Here is a 10,246-nt window from a genome sequence, read left to right as displayed (position 1 = left end):
AAAAAAAAAAAAAAAAAAAAAAAAAAAAAAAAGAATTAACATTGCAGAAACAATAAAAGTAAAATAAAATCCTTAGAAAATCCTGAAGATGGGGCTTCTTTCAGAAAACATGCTAAAATTCACCTGTAATCAGGGCAAGGGGTAAAGAATCTGATGGAAAAGAAGGGGAAGAGATTGGGTGAAAGAGGGTGTGTAAAGGCATAAGATATGTAAGAGGATGACCAGAGATTACGCAGTTTTTGTATCTGGTTTTCACACCTAAGGCAGCTACAGTGAGTAATGTTGTTCAAGATGATAGTTCCTAATAGGCCAATCAGCTCTTGTAAGATGCGTTCATTGGTAAGTAGCTAAAAGGAGCAAATACTGTCTTTGTTTCTATAATTAATATATATTTTTTTGAGATGGAGTTTCGCTCTTGTTGCCCAGGCTGGAGTGCAGTGGCGGCGATCTCACTCATCACAACTTCCGCCTCCTGATTCAAGCAATTCTCCTGCCTCAGCCTCCTGAGTAGCTGAGATTACAGGCATAGGCCATCACACCCAGCTAATTTTGTATTTTTAGTAGAGACCTGGGTTCTCCATGTTGGTCAGGCAGGTCTCAAACTCCCGATCTCAGGTGGTTCGCCTGCCTCAGCCTCCCAATGTGCTGAGATTATAGGCATGAGCCATGGCGCCCGGCTGTTTCTATCATTTCTTTAATTACAAATCTATCAACAATTTTTATAAATAATCAGAGGTGTTCTTGGTTTACACCGCACACAAATTATCCTGTTTAGATTACTTTGGTTCTTGCTCACCAACAATCTCTTTTGTCTTACACTTCTTTGCTTTTCTCCAAATTCCATCTCTCAAAGGGGTCACTTTTTCTAGCAACTGACCTAAGTGTAATTCTTTTTTTTCTTTTTTTGAGACGGAGTTTTGCTATTTTGCCCAGGCTGGAGTGCAACGGCACGATCTCGGCTCACTGCAACCTCCGCCTCCCGGATTCAAGTGGTTCTACTGCCACAGCCTCCTGAGTAGCTGGGATTACAGGCCCGTGTCACCACGCCTAGCTAATTTTTTATATTTTTAGTAGAGACGGGGGTTACTCCATGTTGTTCAGACTGGTCTCCAACTCCTGATCTTGTGATCCACCCACCTGGATCTCCCAAAGTGCTGGCATTACAGCTGTAACCCACCGCGCCTGGAGCAACTGATGTAATTCTGTAAGCTGTAGGGAGCTGGTTGTAATTTAAAACCATTAAACGAATTACTTTCCAGTCACCTCTTTTGTCAACACATACTCTGCCTTTTTCCTCCCTGTACATAAGCACTGCTGATTTCCCTGTTCTCTTTCTTTATTCTACTGGCAATTCTTTTAAGATCTCCCAGCATTTCATAATACACAACTCTACACATAATAGAGCGTATCTTGGATGAGTGCGGTGGCTCATGCCTGTAATCCCAGCACTTGGAAGGCCGAAGTTGGCGGATCACTTGAGGTCAGGAGTTCGTGACCAGCGTGGCCAACATGGTGAAACCGTCTCTACTAAAAAACACAAAAATTAAAAACAAACAAACAAAGCAATCAAAAAAAGTAAAGACAAAAATAAAAATAAAAAACAAAAATTAGCCGGGCGTGGTGGCGGCGGGAGCCTGTAATCCCAGCTATTCGGGAAGCTGACGCAGGTGAATCGCCTAAACCCGGGAGGCGGAGGTTGCAATCGCGCCATTGCATTCCAGCCTGGGCGACAAGAGCAAAGCTCCGTCTCATAAATAAATAAATAATAAAGCGTATCTTTAAGATAACATGCTAAATTCCCAAATTAACGTTGTTTGCTCTTACGATTTACTCAAAACGAATAGGAGAAATGAACAAATTTGGGACTTGAATCAGGTGATGCTTCTCTTACGGCCTTAGCCATAAACACTTGAGAGCGGCGAGAAACTCATTAAGGTTTGGGTCTTTGCCTCTTTCTGCTTCAACTGGGAGCTTGCTCTTCACTCTTGCCCTCTCAAGTATCTACAATGAAGAAAGTAGACAGGAAAAGGACAGGAAAAGACCTAAAAATAAGCTGCTTGCTTATTTTCTCCAAAAAATGCAGCCAATAGTGCCATAAATCTCAGGATATCCTCGTAGGGACCAATCCTGGGGATAAGGAGCCAATTAGGCAGTCAGGCGAGAGTCCTTTCGGCTGAGAAAGGAGGGTCACCATCACTCACTTGGGGCAGACACCATAAGCAGCTCAGAAAGGTCCGGGTACATGCGGTCCTCTTGCAACTGACGGTCGATGAGACGTCCTGCATTTTCCAGAGCTTCCTGTAGGGCTGCTGCCGAGGTAGAGGCCGGCATCGCCGCGCCCAACAAAGAAGAGGGCATCTCGGAAATCGTAGACACCAGGGTACACGAAAAGTCAAAAACCAAGGAAAACAAGAAAAGATCCAAGTAGTCAGTTTAGACCCGCCGCCTACGGCGCGCGCGCCAAACGAGCGCCTCCGCGCCTCGACATGACGCACTTCCGGTTCATCAGGTGGGGAACTGGAAGACGTCGTTCTGGGCCTGGGAAGAGGAAGCTGTTGGGAGGGGGCTAGAGGTTGGGGGTGGAGCGACGTGGCTGCTGATGCTTTCGAGGGCGTCGAGGGGTTTGGGGTGTGGAAAGGGAAAATTAGGGTCGGTTATCTAGGGAAGGGAAGGAGGGAAGGGTAAAGGGGAGGGAACTGGGAAGGATAGGGGCGGAGGGAACTGGGAAGGATAGGGGCGGGATGGGGTGGGATGGGGAGGAAGGAGGGAGGAGGGAGGAGGGACACGGTAGGTGGGAGCTAGGTCGTCTGTCTTCGCTGAGGAGGCTGCTTTGGTTCCGGTCGTTTAAGCGCGTGCTCGACCTAGGTCTTGGAACGTCCAGCGTCTGAATCACGTAACTGCGGCTGAGTGCGCGCATCGGTAACATTGGCACTCCAAGTAACCGGTCTTGTGAGAGTAGTTAAGAATTGGTACCTCCCTGTCACAGAGAGGGACATGAACCAATATCTCACTATATTCTTCATGGACTTAGGTGTAAATTGGAATTTATCAGGGTTTTCCATTGCATATAGTTGTCTTTTGAGTTTGTGGCCCCTTAGTTTGAAACACGTGTTTAAGGAGGAGCTGAGTGCAGGTGGACCGCTGCCGTGCTTTTTTTCGTGGCAGAGATAGCAGACAGTTCTAATTCATCTTTTCGTTCCCCGTTCTACTACAAGAACTCGTATCACATAAGAACCCAAGAGATAATACAATCCTAAGAAACTGAATACTTGCCTTGTGCCTGGTGCAGGGACTATTAAATTAACGCAGTGTTTCCTGTTCTTAAGGTGCTTCAAGCAGAGACAAACAGAACAAAGGTCTTCACTATAATTTTTTCTATTTGGATAGGTAAAAACTGTAGCAGAAGAATGGGAGAAAAGGGCAGAGAGGCAAAAGAGGCTTCACTTACTACAGAAGGCAATCTGAGTGGGTAAATCAAAGCACTTTTTAGAAAACAGTCCTTATTTAGAATCTCACCTAAGTAAGCTTCCAGTTATGTTCTTCAGGATTTAACAAATCAATAACTGAATTACTCTAAATTGGTCTTTTGCCATTTGAATTACATTTTTACTCCCTTAAAGGCTTGACTACATTTCTGAAAATTAGAAATTATATATTGTTACCAATCTACACTTAAAATTTAACATAGCCAATATAACAAGAAAAACGATTTATTATTGGTATGTAATAGGCAGTTAGGTCTCTAGCTGTTAGTTTATTTGGTAGACTACAGATTGAAACTGATGACCTGGCACAGATTTTGTTTTTAATTTGAGACAAAATACACAATTGAGAGTTTTCAACTTCACAAATTGGAAGATTTAACAATGTTGGTGTGGTATTCCTGCATAGTAACAAATCTTCCCAAAGTGTAATCTAACTACTTTAATTCATTTGCTTATTGACCATGGCTGCTTCCCCACCACAACTGCTAAACCGAGTAGTTTATATATAAGACTGCAAAACCTAAAATATGGACTCTGGTACTTTACAGGAAAAGTTTGCTGACCTTTTCCCTAGAACAGATAATTATGTTTTGGTCTTGGGACCCCCTTGATACCCTTAAAAATTATTCTGGATTCCAGAGAGTTTTTGTTTCATATTGGTTACATCTATTAATATTTGTGAATAACTCATAAAATGAAAAGTAAAATGTTTAAGAATGTATTTAAAAGCATAACAAGCTTAATACATGTTAATATAACTTTTAAAATAAGAAATCATTATAGTTTCTAAAACTAAAATGGAGAAGAATGTGATTATTTCATATTTTTGCAAATCTCTTTAATGTCTGGCTCAGTAAGGGATAGCTGAATTCTCATATCTATATCTACTGTCAACTAAAGAAAAATACCCAGGTTTTAAAGAATTAAAGTCAGTTTAATTTAGAGTTAGGATTGCAGCCTTTCGGAGTTTCTGTTATACTGCTTTGAAGAAGTGTTTTAGCCCACAGTTTACATATCAAGTGTTGAAATCTCTGCATGTACTCAGAAATTACATTAAACATGCTCATAAAGTGAGTATAGTGGCTCACACCTGTAATTCTAGCACTTTGGGAGGCCTATGCATGAGGATCTCTTGAGGCCAGGAGTTCAAGACCAATCTGGGCAACCTAGTGAGACCCCCCCCATCTCTAAAAAAAAAAATTTTTTTTTTAATTTGCCAGGTGTAGTGGTGTGCACCTGTAGTCTCAGCTACTTGGGAGGCTGAGGCAGGAGGACCACTTAAGCCCAGGAGTTCCAGGTTGCTGTAAGCCATGACTATGCCACTGCATACTAGCCTGGGCGATAAAGTGAAACTCTGTCTCTTAAAAAAAAAGCTCATACCTTACATTAAAGCAAAATCTCATCGAGGTTTGGATTTAAAAGTACATCTAGTTATAGATTACAGAGGCATAATCATGAATCCTATGGGACACTGTGTTATATACTGGAAGGGACAAGGGCTAGCAACATTGAACTTACCTTTTAAAAAAATGCATTGATTCAAGCAAGAGATGTGGGAACCTGTTTTCTAGTCTGCTTATTGTTTCCAAGGCATTCTTCTAGAGAGTTGTACTCAGTCACTGTGTTGGGCTTTGTGAAATTCTCCTGGCAAGGAATTTTGTGAAATTCTTCTGGTAAGCAGAATAAGCAAACATGGTTGTTTATGTTTGCTATTTTTTCTAACATGACAACATGTTGTGACTTATTTAGTTGAAGTATAATATTTGATGAAGAGGTGGGGCACGGTGGCTCACGGCTATAATCCCAGCACTTTGGGATGCCGAGATGGGTGAATCACCTGAGGTTGGGAGTTTGAGACCAGCCTAACCAACATGGTGAAACCTCATCTCTACTAAAAAATATAAAATTAGCTGGGTGTGGTGGCAAGCCCCTGTAATCCCAGCTACTCAGGAGGCTGAGGCAGGAGAATTGCTTGAACCCGGGAGGCAGAGGTTGCGGTGATCCAAGGTGATACTATTGCACTTGAGCCTGGGCAACAAGAGCAAAACTCCATCTAAAAAAAAAAAAATGTATATATATATATTATATATATAATATACATATTATGTATATATAATATATATATAATACATATATATATAATATATATATAATATATGTATTATATATATATATGCACGCACACACACACACACACACACACACATATATGTAAAGAAAAGCTGGCCTCAGTTACGTATTTAGGAAAAGGAGAAGTATTTTAATAATTGGCAACAAGTATAGACGATTGTTTTTCTCTCTCTTTTTTTTTTTTTTTTTTGAGAAAGAGTTTTTCTCTTGTCGCCCAGGCTAGGGTGCAATGGTTTGATCTTGGCTCACCACAACCTCCACCTCCCAGGTTCAAGCAATTCTCCTGCTTCAGCCTCCTGAGTAGCTGGAACTACAGGCACACGCCATTGTGCTTGGCTAATTTTCTGTATTTTTAGTAGAGATGGGGTTTCACTGTATTAGCCAGGCTGGTCTCAAACTACTGACCTCAGGTGATCCTCCCAAAGTGCTGGGATTATTGGTGTGAGCCACCATGACCAACCTGTTTTTCTTAAGTGATAAATTCATTTCATTTATTTTTGAGAAAATGTTTGCCAGATACCTAAATCTGGGCAACTGTACTTTGTGAGTCATTCTTTCAAGTAAAAATGATGTTCCATGGAAAAAAGCTAACAACTCAATTAACAAGTGGTTTTCTTTTAGATGACCATCATACTTAGATATACATTAGCTGGGCATGGTGGCATGTGCCTGTGGTCCTATCTACTCAGGAAGTTGAGGCTAAAGTGCTTCATGACTGAACTTTTTTTTTAAAAGATGGGGTTTCACCATGTTGATCAGGCTGGTCTTGAACTCCTGACCTCAGGTGATCCGTCCGCCTAGGCCTTCAAAGTGCTTGGATTACAGGCATGAGCCACCATGCCTGGCCTATGATTGAACTTGTAAATAGCCACTGCACTCCAGTCTGGGTAACATAGTGAGACCCCCATCTGTAAGAAATTTTTTTTTTTTTTTTTTTTTTTTTTTTAGCTGGGTGCGGTGGCTCACGCCTGTAATCCCAGCACTTTGGGAGGCCGAGGCGGGTGGATCACGAGGTCAAGAGATCGAGACCATCCTGGTCAACATGGTGAAACCCCGTCTCTACTAAAAATACAAAACATTAGCTGGGCGTGGTGGCGCGTGCCTGCAGTCCCAGCTACTCAGGAAGTTGAGGCAGGAGAATTGCCTGAACCCAGGAGGCGGAGGTTGCGGTGAGCCGAGATCACGCCATTGCACTCCAGCCTGGGTAACAAGAGTGAAACTCCGTCTCAAAAAAAAAAAAAATTTTTTTTAAATGAAATTTATGACTACTTCTCATTTTGTCATACTGAGTATTAAAAAGATGTATAATTAAGGGTCAGGATTTAGTGAAATGAATACTGTTTATGGCTTTATTAAGGATATTCTTAAGGGAAACTGATTTTGTTTACACTGAGTATGTAACTGTGAAGCATACAATGACTACTACAACATTTTGCATCCTACTGCCTTGATTTATATTAGGGCACTGTTTTAATTTAGGAATTTTAAGATAGAGCATGCTCCTTCAATGATTAGGAGAAACACAGATTTAAGTAAAAATTTTATTACTTGCAGGTCCTGGGGGGCATCTGGCACACGTGGAGGTCAAGGAATGAAGTCAGGGAAAGAGAAAGAGGGACTCGTGGGCCAATGCCTTCACTGGGTTCAGGGTGTTTATCCAAATAGATTTCCCAAGAGGAATTGCCACAATTTAATTGGTGGGTTTAAAGCAAGCAAGCACGTTTGAGGACAAGCTTGTTCCACCTGCGGCACATGGGCCACATGTGGCCCAGAATGGCTTTGAATGTGGCCCAACACAAATTCATAAACTTTCTTAAAATATGAGATTTGTGATTTTTTTTTTTTTTAAGCTCTCAGCTTTGTTAATGTATTTTATGTATTGCCTAAGACAATTCTTCCAGTGTGGACCAGGGAAATCACTCCAGCCTGGGAAACAAGAGTGATACTCCATCTCAAACCGAAAAAAAAAAAGAAAAAAAGAATTCACTACAAGAACCAGCAGATTTACCCACTGTTAACCTGTTTCCCATTTTTCCCAGCGTTTACTCTAAGATAACTCTTAAATTATAGTCCTAACTTAACCCCTGAAGTTCATGTTTACTATTTTATTATTTTTGTATCACTCTATTGTCTTTGGAAACAAAAGACATTATTCTATTTATAGCATTCTGTTTTTAGTAGTGGAATTTCCGTTTACAAAATATAGTAATTATCACTGAAAATGTCAAATCCTAGAAAACATAGCATTACTATGTGTGATGTTAATTCTGTGGTGAACTCATGGCACTGAAATCGTGTGACAAGAAGGAAGTGACAAAATTGTCAATATTCCATAATACTGTGACTGAAGTAGACAACAGAAATGGAAAGAAATCTAAGAAGCCATGTGTCATTGTGAATCCACAATAATGACAATATGGGAGCAGTGGACTCAGCTGATCAGATGCCCATTTCTTATTCAGCTGAGCGCAAAAGACATAAGTTTTGGTATAAGATGGTATAAGATATTCTTTTTTTTTTGAGACGGAGTCTTGCTCTGTTGCCCAGGCTGGAGTGCAGTGGCACAATCTCAGCTCACTGCAACCTCCACCTCCCGGGTTCAAGTGATTCTCCTGCCTCAGCCTCTCAAGTAGCTCGGATTACAGGTGCTCACCACCACACCTGGCTAATTTTTGTATTTTTCGTAGAGATGGAGTTTCACCATATTGGCCAGGCTGGTCTTGAACCCCTGACCTTGTGATCTGCCTGCCTCGGCCTTTCAAAGTGCTGGAATTATAGGTGTGAGCCACCGGGCTGGCCAAGATATTCTTTCATAGGCCAGGTGCAGTGGCTTATGCCTGTAATCTCAGCACTTAGGGAGGCCTAGGCCAATGGATCTCTTGAGATCAGGAGGTTGAGACCAGCCTGGGCAACATGAGGAAACCCTGTCTCTACAAGACATACAAAAATTAAGCAGGGCAGAGTGGCTCACATCTGTAATCCCAGCACTTTGGGAGGCCAGGGTTATCCTGCCAAGAACACCGTCTGCAATCCCAGCATTTTGGGAGGTCGAGGCAGGTGGATCACTTGAGGTCAGGAGTTCGAAACCAGCCTGGCCAACATGGTGAACCCTCATCTCTACTAAAAATAAAATAACAAAAATTAGCCGGCGTGTTGGTGGAGGCCTGTAATCCCAGCTGCTTGGGAGGCTGGGACAGAAGAATTGCTTGAACGGCGGAGGCGGAGGTTGCAGTGAACTGAGATCACACCACTGCACTCCAGCCTGGCACCTGGCAATGGAGTAAGACTCTGTCTCAAAAAAAGGTCATTGCACTCCTGCCTGGGTGACAGAGCTACACTCCGTCTCAAACTCCCCCCCTGCCCCTGCCTACGAACACCTCCCCCCCAAAAAAAAGGAAAACAAAAATTACGCGGCGGGCGCCTGTAATCCCAGATACTCGCTTGAACCCGGGAAGCAGAGAACCCGGGAGGCGGAGGTTGCAGTGAGTTGAGATCGGGCCACTGCACGCCAGCCTGTGTGACAGAGACTCTGTCTCCAAAAATAAAATAAAAGAAAAAAAGTAAAGGGTGTTACAGAAACTCCGGATACTTTTGCTCTCCAGACGTCTGAGTTGCGCTGCGCTTTCCCGCCAGTCCGGTAGGGCGGCGCTGCGCAGGAAGCAGCAGTCCCTCTGCGGAAGGCGCCGCTCTTGGCGTCGGCGGCGCCGCTGTCGTTTGGGGGCGGCACTTCCTCCCGGATTTGCCGCGGGTTAGTGGCACATTCTGCAGTTGTTTGGGCTGCTGTTGTGGCTCGTTCTGCGGTGTGCGGCCAGCCATGGAGCGCTCAGGGCCCAGCGAAGGTGGGTTCCGTGAGGCGACTCTGGGCAGGGTGGGCCGTGTCGGGGGAGCCGGGGCGCCGCACTAACGAGGCTTCTTCTCTTTTCTTGCCCCAGTGACAGGCTCAGACACGTCGGGACCGGACCCGCAGCTTGCGGTCACGATGGGCTTCACGGGGTTCGGTGAGTGACTACCCTAGGCAGAGCCCCTTTTCCTTTTGCAGAGGTCTGAATAGCCGCAGACTGGGAGGGATGGTCGAGCTGTCAACTCGGAATTACTGAAGCTCAGGTGCCTACCTTGTAGTTTGTTCACACTCTTCCCCTGTTTGTATTTTAATCTGCTTATCCTTGGAACCAACTCAGGTGACAGTTTGAGAGTCCTTGAGAGAGAAAAAGAGAAATGATATTTATTTTTATTTTATTTTTTTTTTCGAGACGGAGTTTCGCTCTTGTTACCCAGGCTGGAGTGCAATGGCGCGATCTTGGCTCACCGCAACCTCCGCCTCCTGGGTTCAGGCAATTCTCCTGCCTCAGCCTCCTGAGTAGCTGGGATTACGGGCACACGCCACCATGCCCAGCTAATTTTTTGTATTTTTAGTAGCGACGGGGTTTCACTATGTTGACGAGGATGGTCTCGATCTCTTGACCTCGTGATCCACCCGCCTTGGCCTCCCAAAGTGCTGGGATTACAGGCGTGAGCCACCGCACCCGGCGAGAAATGATATTTCTAATTTGAACTTACCAATAATGCCAAAATGAACATTTTTGTAAATAACCTTTGTATGATACAAGGATCTTTTAAAATTTTTGTAGAGT

The 10,246-nt window shown here is 43.5% G+C and overlaps 2 protein-coding genes across 4 annotated transcripts in view; one reads left to right on the top strand and one right to left on the bottom strand.

The window, feature by feature from the left end:
- The window catches only part of NUP155 (nucleoporin 155), an 81,744-nt gene extending 78,895 nt beyond the window's left edge, over nt 1-2,849 (bottom strand). Inside the window, exon 1 of the mRNA XM_017548238.2 lies at nt 2,202-2,849. Within this exon, the coding sequence (XP_017403727.1) occupies nt 2,202-2,358 (157 nt within the window). The 5' untranslated portion in view covers nt 2,359-2,849. The remainder of the gene's footprint in view (nt 1-2,201) is intronic.
- Nucleotides 2,850-9,317: 6,468 nt separating this feature from the next.
- The window catches only part of WDR70 (WD repeat domain 70), a 329,425-nt gene continuing 328,496 nt past the window's right edge, over nt 9,318-10,246 (top strand). The window contains exons 1-2 of one of the 3 annotated variants that reach the window (XM_037745605.1): nt 9,318-9,454; nt 9,548-9,613. In XM_037745605.1, the coding sequence (XP_037601533.1) occupies nt 9,430-9,454; nt 9,548-9,613 (91 nt within the window). In that variant the 5' untranslated portion in view covers nt 9,318-9,429. Of the gene's footprint in view, nt 9,455-9,547; nt 9,614-10,246 lie in introns of those variants that run through there. The other 2 variants (XM_017548233.2, XM_017548235.2) reach the window with 2 other exon arrangements.

The sequence above is a fragment of the Cebus imitator genome, unplaced genomic scaffold, assembly GCF_001604975.1.
Source record: "Cebus imitator isolate Cc_AM_T3 unplaced genomic scaffold, Cebus_imitator-1.0 Scaffold205, whole genome shotgun sequence".
NCBI classification, from domain to species: Eukaryota; Metazoa; Chordata; class Mammalia; order Primates; family Cebidae; genus Cebus; species Cebus imitator.
This window is presented reverse-complemented; position numbering and strand designations above follow the sequence as displayed.